This window comes from Cephus cinctus, unplaced genomic scaffold, assembly GCF_000341935.2.
Source record: "Cephus cinctus unplaced genomic scaffold, Ccin1 Ccin1_scaffold0240, whole genome shotgun sequence".
NCBI classification, from domain to species: Eukaryota; Metazoa; Arthropoda; class Insecta; order Hymenoptera; family Cephidae; genus Cephus; species Cephus cinctus.
Window position 1 is genome coordinate 1163844 of NW_014332956.1, and position 19024 is coordinate 1182867.

Consider the following 19024-nt stretch of genomic DNA (forward strand, 5'->3'; position numbering starts at 1 on the left):
CCCACCCCCCGTTCCTTCACTCAACAAGTTTATTTTACATATCTCTTACTTTTCCCTTCTCATCTTTTTTCTGCGTCACAATCGACTAGTCGCATAATAATTGTAAATCATCTGCCATTGGGAAAAATAAAAAATTCTTTATCATCGGTCGTAACAAGATCCGCTCTTGCGTATATTTTGTTTTTCCAACTTTATTCCAATACCAGTTGTGCCAGTAAAAGAAACAGCATATGATCGATATACGAATGGAATATCGGGTGACTTATTTGCATTGCAATGCGTAAGAGAAGGCCCCCCGAAATGCCCATACAGAATAACGTACGTTGAAAGAATCACGTAGCGTCATCCGTGTTAAGCTTAAAAATTCTTTAAAAAAAAATGAGATATACGAAAGGCTGTTTAATGTAATAACGATAAAAATGCAAATCATAATAGCTCACCAAAAATGTTTAATTTTTCAGACGTTCCAAACTGTCGTTCTACTCAGGCACAGCAAAGCACACGTTCTTAGCAGTATTGCTATACGCATCCTTTGGATCAGTTAATTGCCAGTCAAATCAGCAAAACAATCTGCGCGGTGTATATTCATGGAAAGCTCTCGAGTTTGCATTTCCAAGTGAAAGAGCCAGAGAAGCTGCCATTAGCAGGGGCGAATTTATACCAGGCAGCCCCTTGCCAATAGACATGGACGTATTTTACGGGGGTGAGTTAGGTCAAACCTATATACTAATCGAGCACGTAAAATTTCGTAGTAAATTGCCAAGGCTACGCTGAGTGTTGTCACGCTATAAATGTTATGCAATTAAACTAGAAAACAGAAACAAGTTGACCTTCCTTGTACATCAATACTTATAGGTAAAAGAGGCCCTATGGTGTTTCTTTCTATACCACGTTTTCAAGATGGCGTTCCCGTGACAATTGGATACGTTAGTAACAACGTGACTCGAGATGGAAATCCAATAATAGCACCGTATCCCGATTGGAGTTGGAATCGATTAGGTGGCTGCGACGCCATTACCAGCGTTTATAGAATTCAGGTAAGTTTATACGCTTTATTTAATCGATAGTAAATTTAACGAAATTTACGAGAAAACTACCATGAGATCAGTATAGTTTAATATTTATGTTTTTTTTTCACCTTTTTATCTTCGATCAGGTTGACGCGTGCGGCAGGTTATGGATTCTTGATACAGGGAAATTGGGTGACCGCCAAGTGTGTCGTCCACAAATTTTGGCATTTTCATTGACGTCAAACAGATTGTTAAGAAGATACAGATTTCCCAGAGATCACTTCAAGGATGATTCCATATACGTCACTGTCATCGTTGACGTTCGAGATCCTGAAGGTTTTTGTAGAGATACGTTTGTCTATATCGCCGACGTCACAGGATTCGCACTTATTGTATACGACATGTACAACAATCAATCTTGGAGGATTCATAATAATTTATTTTACCCTTATCCACAATATGGGACTTTCAATATCAAGGATGATAGTTTTGACCTGATGGACGGAATCCTCGGACTTGCCCTGAGTCCCTACAAATTTAATCAAGACCGAATTCTGTACTTCCATTCGTTAGCCAGTCGCGTTGAATCCTGGGTACCCACTTCAGTGATTAGGTAATCATGTTAGATATCTATAATTTGCCGATTAATTAATTTTAAAAATTATTCTGGGCCATACTATTTTTTTTTATAGAAATTATACAATGTTCTATGATGATCCTGATGCTTCTCCAAGATCTTTTCAAGCTTTTGATAAAGAACGGTCTTCTCAATCAGCTGCTCAAGCTATGGATCGAAACGGTGTCCTGTTTTTTGGATTATTGTCCGATCTTGCTATCGGCTGTTGGAATAGTCGTGATTATTCGTACGGCGGTGATAACATCGAGAAAATTGCGGTGAATTCAGAAACACTGCAATTTCCATCCGGATTAAAGGTACGCAAATGAATGTTTTTTTTTTAATGGTATATCAAAGACTTCGATGATTATGGAATACTTCCGGTAACGGCCGAGCGGCTCTTTTACAGATAATCACAGCGAAGAACGGACGTCAAGAATTATGGGTAGTGACGGTATCGTTTCAAAAATTCATGAGCGGTTCGTTGACACCGAATGAGACGAATTTTCGAATTCAGGCTGCGTACGTTGACGAACTGGTACGCGGCACCAAATGCGACGTTGCCAGCCTTGGTATCAGCAATGTCGTTGAACGTCCAACCACAGGAGGGTACGGGCCGATCTTGTTTACTAAGTAAGAGCTAATTAACAAAAGGACACGAGTCCCCGAGAAGTTAATCAAACGTTAATCAAAAAAAAAAAAAGGACCGGAATACCACGGTGTCATAATCAATTGTATTTAAAAAATTTAATCAAAAATCAAAATCACCGCTCTATTCCGTACTCTTAATGTATATCGTGGTAATGAAAAAGTATTGATGGAAAAAGTAAGAAAATAAACGAAACAAACACGGGCCCTCGTCATCCCTTCTACAGGATCAGACCAGCCCGCTACACCTTCTATATCGACCACGGATGAGCCATAACCACGTGGATCAAGATGTGCATGCATGAAAACGTACGTCCACTTGCGTGACTTCGGGGACCAATAAGAGGCGGAACAAACGGAACAATCAAATCTTTAGGATTTAAGTTTATTTCCCTATACCCAAGATACGAATGCCATTGAGTGAAATTATTCATTGTGATTATTATATAAATTTTTATCTTCTTTTTCTCATCGAGGTGCCATTTGGAACTCGTTTTCAAATATTTTTTATAAACTAGTATATTTCCTGGTTGTTGTGTTGCAAATCTTTATAATGTAGGTATCGAGAACAGCGGATACGTCTAGGTCTGTAGCGTGCGAGAGAAGTGTGACTCTTGGATGGTGACGTAACGTGGCCGAGATAGGAATTTTCTTTCTTGTCGGTTTTGACGAAATTCTTGGAGATTGCCAATCTCATGACACCCGTCGAGTTGGCAATTCTTTGATAATAAATTTCTAGTTTGTTAGAAACTATATATATATACATGTTCACAACATGCATTACATATACGTGGACTAGGAAGTGATTATATACTGTTTATCGTCAAATTAATTATTTAACGATATTATTAATTATACTCCTGTAATGTGTTTAATGAGAGTGATGAAAAATTGTGAAATTAATAAAACTAAAGAATTGAACAGTAATTGACATTTATTCACATTTTTTGGTGGATAAGGCATCACCTTTTATTTTTGGTGTCTGTTACAATTGACCCCCCACCTCTTCCACGTATACGAAGTTTTCTCGTGTCAACTCATATGTTATAATTCAAATAAACTTAATATCTCAAAAATATTTGTACAACTTGAAGTGTGATGATTGGAAACGTGTATGCCTATAGCGTATAATATCCGCTATAAAAATCGTAGCTATTTATTTCTTGCTTCCTAGAAATTTTTCACGCTGGCGGCTGATTGGCATTCTTACGCGTAATAAATACAATGTATTAGAAAATATAGGATTAGAATAACTATAATGTTGTATACATATAATCGCCGTACGTCTTCAGTGTTCAGATAAACAATTTTTCAGAAAATGAAAAAAATAAATAAAATCAATTATAGTGCAATTCATAAAACATTTCAATGTTTAAGAAATTATGGAAAATACAGCTAATGTAACGTTTCTCCCCTTTGCCCAATCGAAGTTAGTAGCTGATAAAATTTAATTAATCCCATACAGCATTTTATGCAAATTAATTATGTATTTGTACAAGGACAACTGTGTTTATTTGAAACGCTTAGAATCCATTTCCATATTAAATGCGTATTTGGTCAGTAGGTAGTGACAATATTAAGCATATTGAACACACTATACTTGAAGAAATTTATCAGTAATAGTACATTTTTCCTGCAAACGACGCATTTCACACAGGGCATTTCTTGTGTATCAATAATCATTAATTATATGTCGTTTCAACCATGACGTGTAGACGTAATCAGCGTAATGGTGTCGTATTGATACGAAAATTGAACATTGTCAATATCGTTATTTTAATATTACGTCATTACTGCACTATTAAATCACGAAATTATATTGCAATTAGGTATATCGATAAATAACAATATTATTCGAAATAACAATATAAATAACAATATTTTTCATCGTCAACTTTCTGTCATAGATGAAAAATTTTTTAAATACGAATTTGATCGAAGGAGACAGTGCCCTTGGAAATGTGAATGTCTCCAAGAGTCCGACTAATAGGTAGTGATCCATATTTCTATCTTTATACTGATTGGATCCTCTGCTGTAAAGATCATTGCGATGTGCATCATCAATGTCTATAATATAAGTGTAAGTAGAATTCTGTCAAACAATAGTATATCCGCTATGATGGTACCGTGACTTTAATGATTATCATCAAGGTCGTCAATCAAGGTCAACTCCTCTTACGAATTGTAGATTTGAAATCTGTTTATACGGAACGAATCAATCAAGGCTCCATTGCTAGACTTTGATTTATCAAAAATTCAAATAATTTATTTCACAGATTCGCTGACTTCACTGCTACAATCTTAATGACATCAAAGACAGATATCAGTGCAACTGATTATTCTACGTTAAAGTTGATCATCAAAATCTCAATAGAAAAAAAATAAATAAAAATTGATAAATTGCTCCACCTGGTTATTCAATATGACAGTCTTCCCTATATTTGTTAGTGGTTCTTACGAAAGAAAAATTGTCATCTAAAATTTAATCGAAGTAAAATAAATTGAATAAAGTATTTCTTGGAGCTCTAACTAAACCTTCAAATACCGATTAATTTTATTGTGCTGAGTTGTTCGCGTGACTTAACGATATCGTCGCGACATATAATGACTGTATCGGGTTTGTGAAATATAATACTGAAAAAAGAAGGCAAACTTGAAAGAAAAGAATACTATCACCAATTTCCGTTCATTACCGTTTCTTCGTGATAAGAATTGGAGTAAATGGCAATATATGAAAAGTAAGTTTCACAAGGCACTTAGGCACGTTTCTTGGAAAACGTTTTACATGCACATATTGCAAATTTATATAGCTGGTGTGCACCTTGCGCATTGTATGCGGATACGTAAATATGCTTCTGATAACACGTTAAATCCCATATATTTACAACTGCGTTGCAATATACTTGTTTAGTGCACTGAGGACTGTCTTCCTTATATCTGCCATAGTGAAAAAACGTATTTTGTATTTGATTCGTACGATTTTGTGTTTTAACTAAAAAAATGATATTATTTTACATTTTTGCATTGGTATTAACTGTCCATGGTGGCAAACTCAGGACAGTGCACGAGTGGAAGTATATCGATTACGAATTTGTTAACTCCCAACACAGACAGCAAGCTATTTTGTCGGGTGAATACAATTACACCCAATGTGCTATAATCGATACTGACGAAGCGCGAGGTATTTGCAATTTTTCTTTACCATCTGTCCTAATAAAAATCCAATAACGAGTTACACGAACGAAAAAATAATAATGACAATAATTTTCGGAAATTTTTATTTCGTAAGAATTTTTATTTCTTTAATTTACACTTCACAGACGGCCGAAAATTTTTAACTATCGTTAAGCAAAAGGGCGTACCAGCCAGTTTGGTAACCGTCTCAAAACTATATGGTCCAGGGGGTCCTCTTGTGAGTCCTTACCCTGATTGGTCATGGGCCAGTAAAAATGACTGTACAGGTATAACTGGTGTCTACAGAGTAACTGTATGTAAAAATAAGTTCAATCGCAAAATAATTACAGTAGTCTCCCGTTAAATGTGGCATTCTTGGGGTGTAGAGAAAACCGATTAAAAGAGAATGAAGACTTAACGAGAGTCCTCACTCTTTCAAAAATCCTTATCAGAATTCTTTTTTCTTACTTTTCTCCACCCACGTTGTCTTTCGGCTCGTATCAGTCATTACGCTCGGTAGGCGGTCGTAGAGATACTCCAAATGTCCCCAGGTGCAAGATAAGCGAGCCATTTAAGGAGAAACGTATACTTATCAAGGATACGCTTAACGGGAGTCCAGTGTATGTAAATAAAACACAGTACATTAAAATAAATAATACTTAATTATTAAAATTCATTCCAGATTGACGCATGTCACAGACTATGGGTTTTGGATACCGGTGTTGTCGGTTCGGATCAAGTGTGCCCAGCTCAATTGTTGGTTTTCGATCTGATCAATGATCAGTTACTTAGAAAGATTACAATTCCAATGAAGTTTGCAACCTCTTCTTCTTCCAAGCGTGGACTCCTGGTGACACCTGTAGTGGACTCAAGTAAAGACTGCCAAGTCCATAATGTGATTATCTAACAGGAATCCAAAGTTGTTGTTACCTTCGAAACAAAATTTAATTACCAATTTTCTTTACTAGGTTTATATAGCCGATGTCGAAGGTTATGGACTTATAGTTTATGACGGTACAGATATATGGCGTCTGGAGTCAAAAGTCTTCAAACCTGATCCAAATGGAGTAAAGTTCACTATCGCTGGTGAGAGTTTCGTACTGGAGGATGGAATCCTCGGAATGGACCTCGCAGATAAGTACAGTCCACACTCGAAATTACTGTATTTCAAACCTTTGGGATCGTTCAATCAATTTGCTATCAGTACCGAAGCTCTTTCACAGTCACGGGATAAATCTGTGACTTATTATAAAAGTAACTATAAAATGCCCAGCCAATCAGCTGCTCAGGCTTTTTCCTCTCGCGGTATTCTATTCTTTGGACCCACTGCTAATACGTCACTGGCGTGTTGGAATTACAAGAAAGAATTCAATCAGGATAACATCGTGAGTTGTCATGTTTATTTTTTTTTTCTTAAGTTATTCAATTTTTCATAACGCTTGATCATTAATATCATTGACTTCCTGTCAAACATATTTAGGTCACTGTGGCACAAGATGAGGAACGACTTCAGTTTTTGAGTGGTATGAAAGTGAAAAGATTCCCAAGACGTCCGGAGAAAGTCTTGATGGCGTCCAATCGTTATCAGAAGATAATGGCTGGTACAATGAACTTCAATGAGGTCAATTTTCGCATATTGGAGGGTCCGGTTCAGTCACTGATAGCCGATACCAATTGTGTTCCATCGTCGAATACCGAAGGGAAGCCTCTTGAAGGATTTTCAAAAACCAGTTGAATTTTTATAACTATTATGGAACTAACGCACAGTCACTATTGATACCTATGTCTAATAATCAAAATCGAGATAAAATAAAATTTTTTGTTCGCAAGAAAAAAAATCAAGTACAATTTGATTCCATCGATAAAGTATTATTTATCTATCGATCAGCTTCCCAAGCGCGATTTGCTCGAATGATTTTGAATGGTAGAAAAAAAAATGGAATCAAATAAAAAAGTGATGGACGATCCATCATCAGCGATTTCTCAAAGATCCTGCGCAATCGTAAGATGCGAACTCCGTGGCACTAGCGTACTGATTATGCAATTACTTGAATGATGACCGTTCTTAAATAATCGTAGTAAGGAGTCCCTGATTAAAATGATGGCTTAAGGTCGTATCCTCATTCGGTCATTAGTTAACGCTCGAGTTGATTCGCTATGCTATCGCTCTACTAACAGCATCCCTACAGTAGTATATAACTATATTGTATACCAGTAACAAGCCTTTGCTTTAAGACTGCGGTTTTCTGTTCATTTTAGACGAGCGTAACATCCGTGCAAATGCCTTTTACTTTTTATGTCTCTACAGAATGCACGGTAACTAATTGTTCCAAGTTAGCTTGGACTTTCAGAGCGTTGTAAAGGTTTGTTCCGCTTCCGGCGTGCGGTTTACTACACCACTAATATCCGGTATCGCAAAGAGAATCAATGATATTATGGATTCAAGAGAATTGGGAGATTCCGAAATTAGTATATGTTTCCTATGTAGACAGGTTATGATGATCTTGGAGACTGCTCCCATTTCAGTGAAATAATCTAGAACGGGTTTCCGTGATGTCATAAGTGGATAGTTGTTCTAGCAACTATATAAGAAGTAGTCGATGATCTGAATATATTCAGTGAACCATTGCTACTCGCGATTTCAATTCTTACTCAAAATCTGGTGTTGCTTATTCATTTATTTTTTTTAATTAAATAATTGAATATTGATTGATTGACCGTTGAAGCACGATTTAATCGTAAGTAATGGATATTTATGATAATCTGGTTATGATTTTTCTCACGCGTCTTCGACCTACTTAGTTACCTGTATTTTCACTCTGAAATCGATTATTATATTCAAAGCAAGTTTTCTCTCCAACGGTGGGTAGTAGTTATTGGCATCATGGTGATGATCATTGAGTGCATGGTGCTGATTTACACCAATGCCAGGAAAGCCTTAGCGATAAATCACTAATGGTGCTTTCTCCACTATTGAACAGCTAGTAATCAGTCGGTTACGTGTAAATCGAGTCAGTCACTCCTTGAAGTTTCCTGCGTTCGTGGTTACCGGTCCTCGTGATCATTATCAAAAGTGTAATTGTCTTGAAATTCACGTAAAACGAAGAGTAACGAAAGCGAAATAAAGTACGGTACTTTACATAAAATTCGAGCAGTTGATCCACGTGAAATTACAATTTCATTGAATCATCATTAGTCACAAGTAAATAATGATTACTGATGGGTGAACTAGACTTGCTTAACCTCCTAGCAACCTCGGTGCCTTCTGAAGTACGTTGAATATTTTTTTTCTTCACAAATTTGACTGTCTGCAAGGTAGAGTTTCGAATAATAAATTATCATTGTTTTGGAGCCAGATGGAAGCTGGGGGTTAAATATTTAGTGAAGAAAGTGCGTGTTTTAGTTCTGGACTTACAGCACAACGACGGCGTCTCCGGCAATACGCCAATTTCTGGTTACGCCGCTTCGATGTGTGTAATTAAAAATTTGTCAGGATAATCTGCATACTGTTTTGAAAGAACATAAATTATTCGGGAGTGACAAAAGTGCTTGTGATTAATCAACACTTTCAGGTTGATAGATACTATAATTAAAAAAAAAATTTTTTCTAATATTATTCGAACGCTCAGTTTTCATATAAAAAAACTTTTTTTAATTGATTAATTACGATAAAAGTATTTTCGATACACTGTCACGTGTCTTTGTTGATCTATTTCTATCAATAAACGTGACGGAGGATCAAATATTTTTTGGCCCGAAAAAAGTTATTTGAATTTCGTTATACAACTCGAAGCGATTCTTCAGTATGTTCACGTAACTGGTGCTCTTTTTGTTGCCTGAATGACAGACGACAGTAAAAAAAAATTATTCATCCAATACAAATGAACAGGTTATTGGGACAGATTTACCTTTTACGCTTGATCAACTTATTTCCCTGAACTTTCTCGACGGTCTGTTTAACGTACTGGGTGATAGTACCAAGTGCTCGTGCTTGCTTATCGAGTGCATCTTGAAAGATACACATGAGTAGAGTCTTTTATTTTCGAGAAATGTGATGGCGAGGAAACGAAGAAACGTCCCTGGAGACGTCGGTGTTGTCGGGGACAGCAGCAGCTGGGTTTACAAATGGACACAAACTGGATCAGGATCAGGGAGTACGTTTTTCCACTCCCAAGATCATTCACGTGACGATTCGATTTATCGGTACCATAGAGACTTTTTGGAAACACAGAGACAACGGTCGAAGAATGCTCGCAATAAAAATCGTAAGTATATTTTTTTTCTTGACAAAAAAATTCGTATAGCAACAAGTATTTAGCTTTTATTGCGACAGAAAACTCTAATTTTCCAGTAATAAAGTTTTTGAAAAAATTAGTATTATGTTTCCTCGTAAAGGAAGCTTATGAGGCTGTTGAACGAATTTCCCAACAGTATGATAAACCGGTTCTCCTGCATTGAGGCTGCTTAGGGCGTATTGAAAGGAATACTCGAATCCTCTTGACATTTTAATTATATGTACATTTAAGCGACTCCTTGTAAGTTGACAAATAATATAATTGATTTTGCATAATGAACATTGAACTCCTAGTTAATTTGAAAATTTATGCATGTCGCTTTACAGATGCTATAGAGAGTGTATCGAGTAACCAAAATCCATGAAACAACACTTCGCATAATTCCCTATTAAAATAATGAGAAATCGTTGGCCTTCAGATTCTTTAACAAATATTTCATCGTTTTATCGAAATACCAGTGTCTTAATACTACCTCCACATTCTTAAAAAAAAAACCAATACTCAGTACCAAAGCCTCCTGTAGTCTCAGACGGTCGTGAAATGAAGACTCAAAAGTCATGCAATCAGAAAAGAGTAATTCTTATGTAACTCATTGACGGATCAATTCTTCAACATCAAGAATTCAATGCACCCTGTATATTAATGCAGAACACGTATTAATGTCTATTGGCTGTAGGTAGCCGAGTGTAACCATTACGGCTCATAAAATTAAAATGAGTTTCTCCCTGTCGTTCAGTAATAAACCGATAAAGAAATTATGAAAAAAATCATAAAAAGTGCACAGACTCTGCTGTCCACGAATTCATCTATCGAGAGTGAATATTCTGGTTAGTAAAAAAGAAGGCGTACCAGTCCAATTTCTTCATACCTTCGTAGTTTGCACTGTTGTCTGTCCGTTAAAAGAATGAAAACTTTTGAGCGTAACACGCCTACTTATATACTTCTCTTCACTTTGTACTTGGGAGCAAAAGCGTCTGTTATATTCCATAGACGCAGCGTAATCGCTCGTAATTGTCATTTGCTTGATCTGATCGACGATCGGTAATCTACGGCATCGTCCGATCTGGTCGTTGATTTCTACCAACTTTCCATCAACTTCATCGATCGTCATTATTTTCTTCCTTCATAGGGACAATTAAGTTTTAAATCTAACAATTATGTAAGACTTTCCATAACAGTATGCGTGTCTGTACACACACGTTATTGTTACGACCAATTGGGTCACGTGCATGAAAAAAATAAAAAATAACACAATAATACATTACATAAGAATTCCGTACTTTAAGACCACGCCTTTCTCTTGGAATACCATACGAGTTTAATTGTTTTTCCAGAAAATTGACTGAACCCAGTTTTCACTTTGGTTAGAAAAAATCGTTTTTTTTTTAAGGTCTCAAGCAACCTTGGCATATCGTCACTGGAAACCATGAATAAATTGACATTTATGATTTGCATATTTTAAGATTGCGCAATCATTATAAATATTGATACTTGGTAATCAATTACTGCCTAACAATTATTCAAGGATTTTATAATGACTTATGCTTAATAATGTATATATAAGAAACTATAGATGATGATGTCTATATGTATATGATATTGATGCCTTTCTCTTTCGGTATCGTCGGATGAAGTATTTGTGCACCCATGGAACCCATGGAACCTATACGCCAGTGACCCCGTTTCCAAGCAAGACTCGAGAGTGTCCTAGTACCTCTTCCTCAAGATATCCTGAGTAGGGATAGTGTGTAACCCATTCTCTAAGTTCCGGGACGATTTCATCTCATGTGAATTATCTTCACTTTGGATACCTAGTGGTAGTTGCAAGCTGCGCGTAATAGCGTGTGCATAGATGGATGGAGCATGCACCAAGAAAAGCCTCAGTGACATTAAACATAGCATAAAAAATTTCATAAAATATTAAGTAACAATTGTGAACACTGAACCAGCCAAAAGATAAAAGGTCAGAGGTTATTTTAAATATACAAAAAAAAAGAGAACAAGAATAATCTGTCAAATTCAAAAATACTTATTAAAAGTGCAATGTAATTATTGTATAATTTTGTGACAAGTCATAGTGCATCACATACGACTTGGATAGAAAAATATTATTATTTTATAAAATCGTATTTTTAAGTTGATACATTGTTTTTATTTTCATCGTACCGTAATTCGATTGGATCTTCCTTGGCCAATAACCAGAGAACAGTGCTTAATATTCGTCATATCGCAACTGGGTCATCGTGGAGCATGATGTGTTCTCATTACGCAACACTTGATATCATAAATGGCTGCTGACGCTACGAAATCCTCGTGAATTCGAATTCCAGTGTATATTTTTTTCTTTTTATCTATACAGGTATGGCCAACGTCATACCGTGGCTGGTGTCGATGTCGCTGCTGGGTGGGACGCGACAATACGTACAGCACACCGGCCCTGACTTATTATCCAGAGAGCTGCAGGCGCCATTGCCCTCAATCGATCCCACCGGATATTCTCTGGTAAATTACATAAAATAAATTAGAAATAAAATAAAGAAAACAATGGTTCCTATCCGTACGAGAAATTCCTTTGGTATAGTCGTATCTCTTTCCTTGTATGAATATTTCTTATGTATCATATCCGTATGTTTTTTCTTATCTTGCCGTTTCTTTTGGAGTTCAATTTAATACGGTACGCGTACACGCGTATCTATGTATGTTTCATTGTTCTTTGTACGGTTCCGGCATTGCAGGACGTTCCCAGACACTTTCCACCGTGCGATCCCTCGTCACCGGAAACTACAGCACATCGAAAACCAACGGAACACCAGGACTTCGCGTATACTGAATTCAATTCGAAGAACACTCCGATCTCTGGCAGAGCTCTCGATTCATTTACAAATGCTGTAGATCCTAATTCGGTTCGGCAAATATCCAATGCGAATTTGGGTAATGTGGACTTGACGAAAGAGGCATACAAGACCAGTCATAAATATACGCCTCCGAAAAACGAGGATTCTATGGATGAATATGCTGGTCCGTCAATGGAATTGGTAAGTGTGTAGGTGCATTTGCATTACCGTTAAAATATTGAAACTAAACAAGAAATGCTAATCATATACCATGTTTATGGTTTCTTCAGGTCTTCTCTTGGGACATGGTGGACTTTGAATTCGGTAGTAAAGAAGCACGTCGAAGAGCCATCTTCGAGGGGGAATATATTCCTGAAAATTGTCTTCCTCTGGGTTTGGAGTTATGGCGGGACAAAGTCTTCGTGACCTTACCCAGGTGGAAGGAAGGCATACCCGTCACGTTGGCAACGGTGTCCAAGAATGCAAGAAGTATAAATCCAAAGCTTCAACCGTATCCCTCTTGGGACTGGCATCAGTCAGGTAATGAATTTTAACGATCCCGGGGTTTCTGTTTGGGTAGACAAATGGTTTTTAATTTTCTATTTATATCTTAATATTTCAGAACACTGCAAAGGACTCACTTCGGTCTTCCGTGTTCAGGTCGATGAATGTGACCGACTCTGGGTCCTAGACTCTGGTCAGGTTAACGTCACTAGTAGCCCTCATCAAATATGTCCACCCCAGGTCTTCGTATTCGATCTGAAGACGGATACCCTACTGCGACGTTTCGCTCTTCCACCGGGACAGATAAAGCAGGACTCTCTTTATTCAAACATAGTAGTCGACGTGCGCAATGGCAACTGCGGCGCTGCCGTCGCTTACCTGTCCGACGTCTGGAGATTTGGTCTGGTCGCTTATGACTACTCGAAGGATACGTCCTTTAGGATTCAACATCACTTCTTCTTCCCGGATCCTCTGTCATCTCGTTATGAGCTCCATGGACTCCATTTTCAATGGACAGATGGAATATTCGGAATAGCCCTCAGTCCAATTGATATCAATGGCGACAGGACATTGTTCTTCCATCCCATGTCCAGTTTCCGGGAATTTGCCGTATCCACCTCGGTCCTCAGGGATGAGAAGACTGCTGATGATAATCCGGAGAAATTTGTGCCAATTGGCAGACCTCGCGCTAAGGACTTTGGACACAGCTCCGGATCTGCCATTGATAAGGATGGTGTTATGTTCTTTAATATGGTCACCAGGGATTCGGTGTGGTGCTGGGATACAAGGAAGGAATATATACCGCAGAATTTGGGGGTGGTCGGGCAAAGCAATGTCTCATTGGTCTTCCCTAATGATATTAAGGTCGATCATGAGGATGATCCAAGCGTTTGGATATTATCTAATAGATTACCTATGTATCTATATGGCCATCTTGACTCGAGGAATGTTAATTATAGGATCTTCAAAGCTAATATTAAGGAAGCTATCAGGAACACTGTATGTGATCCTAATTACGTTGTGCCTAAATCCGAACAGGGTTATGATAATGATACGTGTTAAGATACTTTTTTTTTAGATTGGTACTACCATGTCTTTTGTATATAATCATTTTAATTATGTGTGACTCCTTGAAATAAAAGGACAATTTTTTTTACGAGTATTGGACAATTTTATTTATTCTTATTACTTTGTCATGTTTCTGTTGTACCTTGCCTGTCGAAAGAGTCACTTGAAAATTCTTCCATTATGCTTTGATCACCTAATGAGATCGTTTGATTAGAACTGTCAGATGGTATTTTTGAGTCAAGGCTGTACGAGTGACTGGAGGATATTTTTGAGAGCGATTCTGCGTTTGACGATTTCTGAATATCCTCAAGATTATTTTTGCTTGGAAATGTAGCATTTTTTAACAAGGACTCATAAAGAAAGAAATGTTGCCGAAGGTATATACTGTTACGTATTTTTTTGGTATCATTAAAATCCATTGGATTGTCATGAACGTTTAAACAATTTTTCTCAATGTTTGGCTTGGCATGAGATTGAATTTCTGAGGAATTCTCAAGTGGAATTCCTGCGCTCGTACAGGGTTCTTCATCCGGAATATTTAACTGGGACAATTTAAATCCGCAAGGTATGGCAGAGTCATCAAGTGACAAATCGATTTCTACAGAAGGCTGACTGACAAATTCACTTGGGACACCGACAAAATTCCATTCCTTCAAATCCTTAATCATTATCTCAAGATCAACAAATTTTCTATTATAGTCCAAGGACTTCAATGTTCTAGTTTCGTCTTGATTCGTAAAATAGATGATCCTCATCAACCAATGCAACGTATCATCAAATTTTACGGCTTCATTTTCATTCTGATCCTGCCAATGATTATCTTGTAAATTTTCTGTGGGACAGGTATTCGTTTCAATTTGATTTTTTGTAAAGGATATCCAATTAATATTTTTAATGACTTCCTTAAAAGATTCACTTTTTCCAATTATTTTTACATTGTTCCCTTTATCCTGGATATTTATTTGGTCTTGTGATGTCCTTTCGTTCATTACAGATATGGATATGTTTTCCTTACATTTTACCTCTTGAAAAGTTGGAGTTTTTATATTTTTATTAATATTCTCAGAGGTAGTAATCCTATTGAGGACGTCCGCCTGTAAATCCTTAGCCAGATTGTTACAGGATGAAGAACGCTTAATTTTCTCTTTTTCTAAAATATTGGATTCTCTTGGCTCTAGAATATCGAGGTCCCTGATCTTTTTCAATTCTTGTATCAATTGCGTAATATTATACGTATCCAAAAATTCAAGGATACTCAAAGCATCCTTATCAGATATATTCAGTTTTTTAATAAAAATATCCTGAGTCTTTGGATAATATGTGTTTCTCAAAGGATCATAATTTTTCAAAATATTTTTGTTTGGAAATTTCGAAGGATCCTTTAAATCTTCACGGATTACTACACTATCATTCTTTATAGAAATATCACGTTTTTTACTCTCCATTTCTAGCTTATCTTTTATTAATGTTTTTTCATTGTAAGCTCTGAGAGCTTTCATTTCTCTAGCTTCTCGTTCTTCTAATGATTCGGATATCCTGCTAATCCTCGAAGACTTTGAACTTCTCATAGAATCTCGATCCTTGGATCTTTTGCGTATTTTATTACGATCCTGGGTTCTCGAGGCGTTTCTATTGATTGAATTTATGGTAGGTTCAGTACTAATATTCTGAAAGGACTTTTTATCCTTTTTTGGATAAACTGGTGGTTTAGATTTGATCTTTTCATATCCTGAGGAATGAGCACTTTGAGCCAGTGTAACTGTACCCCAAGAAATCGTCTCATTAATAACTTCCTGTTGATTCTTCAGCTTTGGAGTTTTTGTCGAAATAACGTTGGATTGATGATTCTGTTTTTTCGAATAAGAGACCATTTCATTAGTATTCATATCTTTTTTTTCTTTGTTACTATTCGTCCCAACCTGTCTCGATATACTCTCAAGTTTCCAAGTGGTCTGTGAGTAATTACATTTTTTAGAATATTTCATTACACTATTTGATCCATTTTGAGGTAACTTATTAAAATGTTCTATTTGACATTTAACAGGATGTTCAAGCCAGGACTGAATATTTTTCTTTGAAAAAACATTAGTCCACATTAAACATTGTTCATTGAATCTCGAACTCAATTGATTCCTAAGTCCAATTTTCATTGCCCAATTCTCATTGCTTAATTGACGAATTATGTTTTTCAAATTTGTACACTCTGTCAAATTATTCCGATCATCGTTTAATGCAACAGAAATAGCTGGTTCAGGCTCTGTAAGAAGTTCAGCGATGTTATTGTTAGACAGTGTGTCTTTCACTTCTTCAAAACTACTCTGCTTCTCCTTAAGAAGAGTTTCCTCAGATAATTTTTCATCTGCAGGATAAAATGTCGAACAATCCTCCTGTTCTTTCATATTTGTATATGTTTCCATAAAATTTTTTAAAACCTTCTGGTCATCGAGATCTTCCTCTGAGGACCATTTACTCGGAAATTTATCATTATCAAAAAAGTCCTGACAAAAAGAATCATTCCTCAAAGTCATTTTTTCTTTGTTTAATTTGTCAGAATTCTCACTATGTTTTTCCTCGTCATCTGAACATGTTTCCACTGTACACGAACATTGTACTTTTTCTACAGTGATCTGATTACCTACTGATATCACTTCTGAGGATGCTGTGGAAACTTTTCTATTGACGTTAATCTTCACATTCATTATGTCTTCCCCGGTGATTCCAAGGATCTTCATGGATTTTTGAGCAGGACTAAGATCGATATCAAGAGAAGTAATACTTGAAGCCTTATCAATGTCTTCAGAATTGTAACTGTCCGTAGTGAGCAATGTTGGCAATGACTCAGTTAGTTTTGGATTTTTCAAGAAAGGTAAAGGTGATGTCAATTCATGAATATTCAAAACGCTGGTGACGCTCCGTCTTTGATCCAAGAACAGTATACTTTCTTCGTAATTCTGATCCAGATTCTTTTGGGCTTCACGGAGGGTCAAAATTTGTTTACAATGCTTGAGTCCATTGTATAGTTTTTTAACAGAGAACCAATTACGCACAGATAATACTAGAATATAAAAAATCAGTAACCCTTTAATTGACGAACAGGCTTATCAATAAATAATTGAAGAATCAGAAGGAACTACGAACTAACTCCAGAGCACTGATTCGAGCATGAGGAATTCAAATAAATTCCTAAATGAGCACTTTTTGATGATACACAATAAAATACCAAGTAGAATGACAAGAGGCTGCATTAAGAATTTGTTGATCACTTCCAGGATCATCCATGGTACTAATAGAAACGGCAAATGCCATGTGAGAATAGGAATCAACATGAGGAACAGCAATATACAATAAATTTTTGCTGTATAGCTCCTTATATAAGTAATTCCTGACAATACTGAAAAAAGTAAATGATCCTCCATGATTTCCTTTTCGTTTATATACAAACCATTAATTTATGTTTCTCTTGCTGCAGCCAACTAACGAAATTTTATCCAGTACATCAAGTTAACAATCACTTTTGGACTATCCTTAGTTACTGGAAGATTCCAAATTTTGATTACACTCTCATCAAGCTTGGAAGCACTTGGAAGGAAGTGTATCGTACAAACCACCTAGAACAAACTAATTTCAAATTTTCAACATTGTCTACGGTGTTCGTTGATTAGCTAATAACCAGCTTAAGAAGTGTCGTTATTAGAAGTTCCCTGGAAAGAAATAAATCTATTAGTCGTCCGAGGAGCAAGTCCATTAGAAATTCGAAGATTTATGGGTCAAGTAAAATCATCTAAAATACACGACACAAACTCGATAAGTGGACAAAATCCTGATAACATAGAATTTTTAAACAGGCTGCGAATTTTGACATGGACATGTTCAGTTTTGATAGTTCACAAAAGACTGTAATCATTTGTTTACACTATGCATTAACATACTGACATTAGACTAGCAATTTCCATTTGTTAAGTGTTCAGGTATTTTTTTTGAATGTCAATTTAGTTCAATATCTATGTGTAAGATGGCACTGCAGTTACACTTACCTTAGAGCACGGTCTTAGGGCTCATTCAGACCGAAAGTAGCGGGAAGCGAGAAGCGAGCAGCAAGCAGTTTGAAACTTTAGAATAGAGTGGTACCTCTTTCCAACGTACATAAGCATTGGCATATTGTGATTGATCTTGATGTTAAATTGTAACAAAGGAGACTACATGCATGTAACATACAACGAGGCTATACCACGGGCTATACACATTTCGTCTGATGCCGAATTCAAAATTTATTTCAAACATGAACTATGACGTGAAGTAGGGTTGCCATCATCTTTTTGCTATTTCGCTGCTACGGAAAGTTGAACGTTGATCAAGTTTTCAAAATCGCAGTTCAAGCATTGGAATCTGCTTAGTAATGAAGTCATGTTTTAAGAAAAATTATGTATTACTATTTCCAATGTAGTATACTTGACTCTTTATACGTAATTAAGGTAAATAACTTATTTCTTAATGCTTTCATACGACTACCTAATATAAAAAGGCAGAAAATGTAGTTTTGCGGCCAAGATTCCGCTGCTCGCTTCCCGCTTCCCGCTGCTTTTGGTCTGAATGAGCCCTTAGAGTCCCTCTAGTATGAGTCCGGCCAACACCCGGAAGGGACGCCATTTTAAGGGCTTGTTTGGCGCCACCATGACATTGCGCGAGACTCGGTCGAGTCTCGCGCCAGGTACAGGCAACCCGCCGTACAGGGCTTAACCCTACCCACCTACACAATGCGAATCTCTCCCATATACATATTCACACACTCCATTCTATTCCGGAAAGAGCCCATCATATGGCGGAGCCAATCACTAACAAGCCCCACCGTTGGTCGGACTCTTACTAGAGGGACTC

The 19024-nt window shown here is 36.7% G+C and overlaps 4 protein-coding genes and 1 long non-coding RNA gene across 21 annotated transcripts in view; 3 read left to right on the top strand and 2 right to left on the bottom strand.

Moving 5' to 3' along the window:
* Positions 1–3626, top strand: part of LOC107265868 (protein yellow) — a 5553-nt gene extending 1927 nt beyond the window's left edge. The window contains exons 2-7 of one of the 2 annotated variants that reach the window (XM_015735742.2): positions 462–703; positions 856–1037; positions 1157–1623; positions 1703–1943; positions 2036–2259; positions 2502–3626. In XM_015735742.2, coding sequence (XP_015591228.1) covers positions 462–703; positions 856–1037; positions 1157–1623; positions 1703–1943; positions 2036–2259; positions 2502–2544 — 1399 coding nt within the window. In that variant the 3' untranslated portion in view covers positions 2545–3626. The remainder of the gene's footprint in view (positions 1–461; positions 704–855; positions 1038–1156; positions 1624–1702; positions 1944–2035; positions 2260–2501) is intronic. The other variant, XM_015735744.2, reaches the window with a different exon arrangement.
* A 1531-nt stretch (positions 3627–5157) lies between these two features.
* Positions 5158–7296, top strand: LOC107265864 (major royal jelly protein 1). Its single transcript, XM_015735736.2, has 5 exons — positions 5158–5455; positions 5595–5761; positions 6131–6343; positions 6417–6833; positions 6929–7296. The coding sequence occupies exons 1-5, from the start codon at positions 5275–5277 to the stop codon at positions 7181–7183; spliced, it is 1233 nt and encodes a 410-aa protein (XP_015591222.1). The 5' UTR covers positions 5158–5274; the 3' UTR covers positions 7184–7296.
* A 451-nt stretch (positions 7297–7747) lies between these two features.
* On the top strand, positions 7748–14243 carry LOC107265863 (protein yellow). 5 transcript variants are annotated; one of them, XM_025083060.1, is made up of 6 exons: positions 7748–8190; positions 9481–9713; positions 12103–12245; positions 12479–12778; positions 12868–13117; positions 13200–14243. In XM_025083060.1, the coding sequence occupies exons 2-6, from the start codon at positions 9503–9505 to the stop codon at positions 14141–14143; spliced, it is 1848 nt and encodes a 615-aa protein (XP_024938828.1). In that variant the 5' UTR covers positions 7748–8190; positions 9481–9502; the 3' UTR covers positions 14144–14243. The 5 variants fall into 5 exon arrangements, with proteins under 5 accessions (XP_024938828.1, XP_015591220.1, XP_015591219.1 ...); XM_015735734.2 differs by having other exon boundaries at positions 7748–8186; positions 9479–9713; XM_015735733.2 differs by having other exon boundaries at positions 7748–8186; positions 9496–9713.
* LOC107265865 lies at positions 9941–11116 on the bottom strand. Of its 2 annotated transcripts, none has more exons than XR_003059191.1 (2): positions 11009–11116; positions 9941–10864 (listed from the first exon to the last, which is right to left on the bottom strand). It is a non-coding gene; the product is annotated as an uncharacterized LOC107265865 (long non-coding RNA). The 2 variants fall into 2 exon arrangements; XR_003059190.1 differs by having other exon boundaries at positions 11024–11107.
* Positions 11837–18475, bottom strand: LOC107265861. Of its 11 annotated transcripts, none has more exons than XR_001537309.2 (5): positions 17592–18076; positions 13460–13796; positions 13219–13369; positions 12848–13145; positions 11837–12242 (listed from the first exon to the last, which is right to left on the bottom strand). XR_001537309.2 is itself a non-coding variant. In XM_025083047.1 (5 exons), exons 1-5 carry the CDS (start codon positions 17892–17894, stop codon positions 14194–14196), a joined length of 3384 nt encoding a protein of 1127 aa, XP_024938815.1. In that variant the 5' UTR covers positions 17895–18076; the 3' UTR covers positions 14093–14193. The 11 variants fall into 11 exon arrangements, 8 of the variants coding, with proteins under 8 accessions (XP_024938815.1, XP_024938819.1, XP_024938816.1 ...); XR_001537308.2 differs by having other exon boundaries at positions 13219–13399; XM_025083047.1 differs by lacking the exons at positions 11837–12242; positions 12848–13145; positions 13219–13369; positions 13460–13796 and adding exons at positions 14093–14210; positions 14292–17204; positions 17292–17540 and having other exon boundaries at positions 17628–17757; positions 17820–18076.
* Positions 18476–19024: the final 549 nt, after the last annotated feature.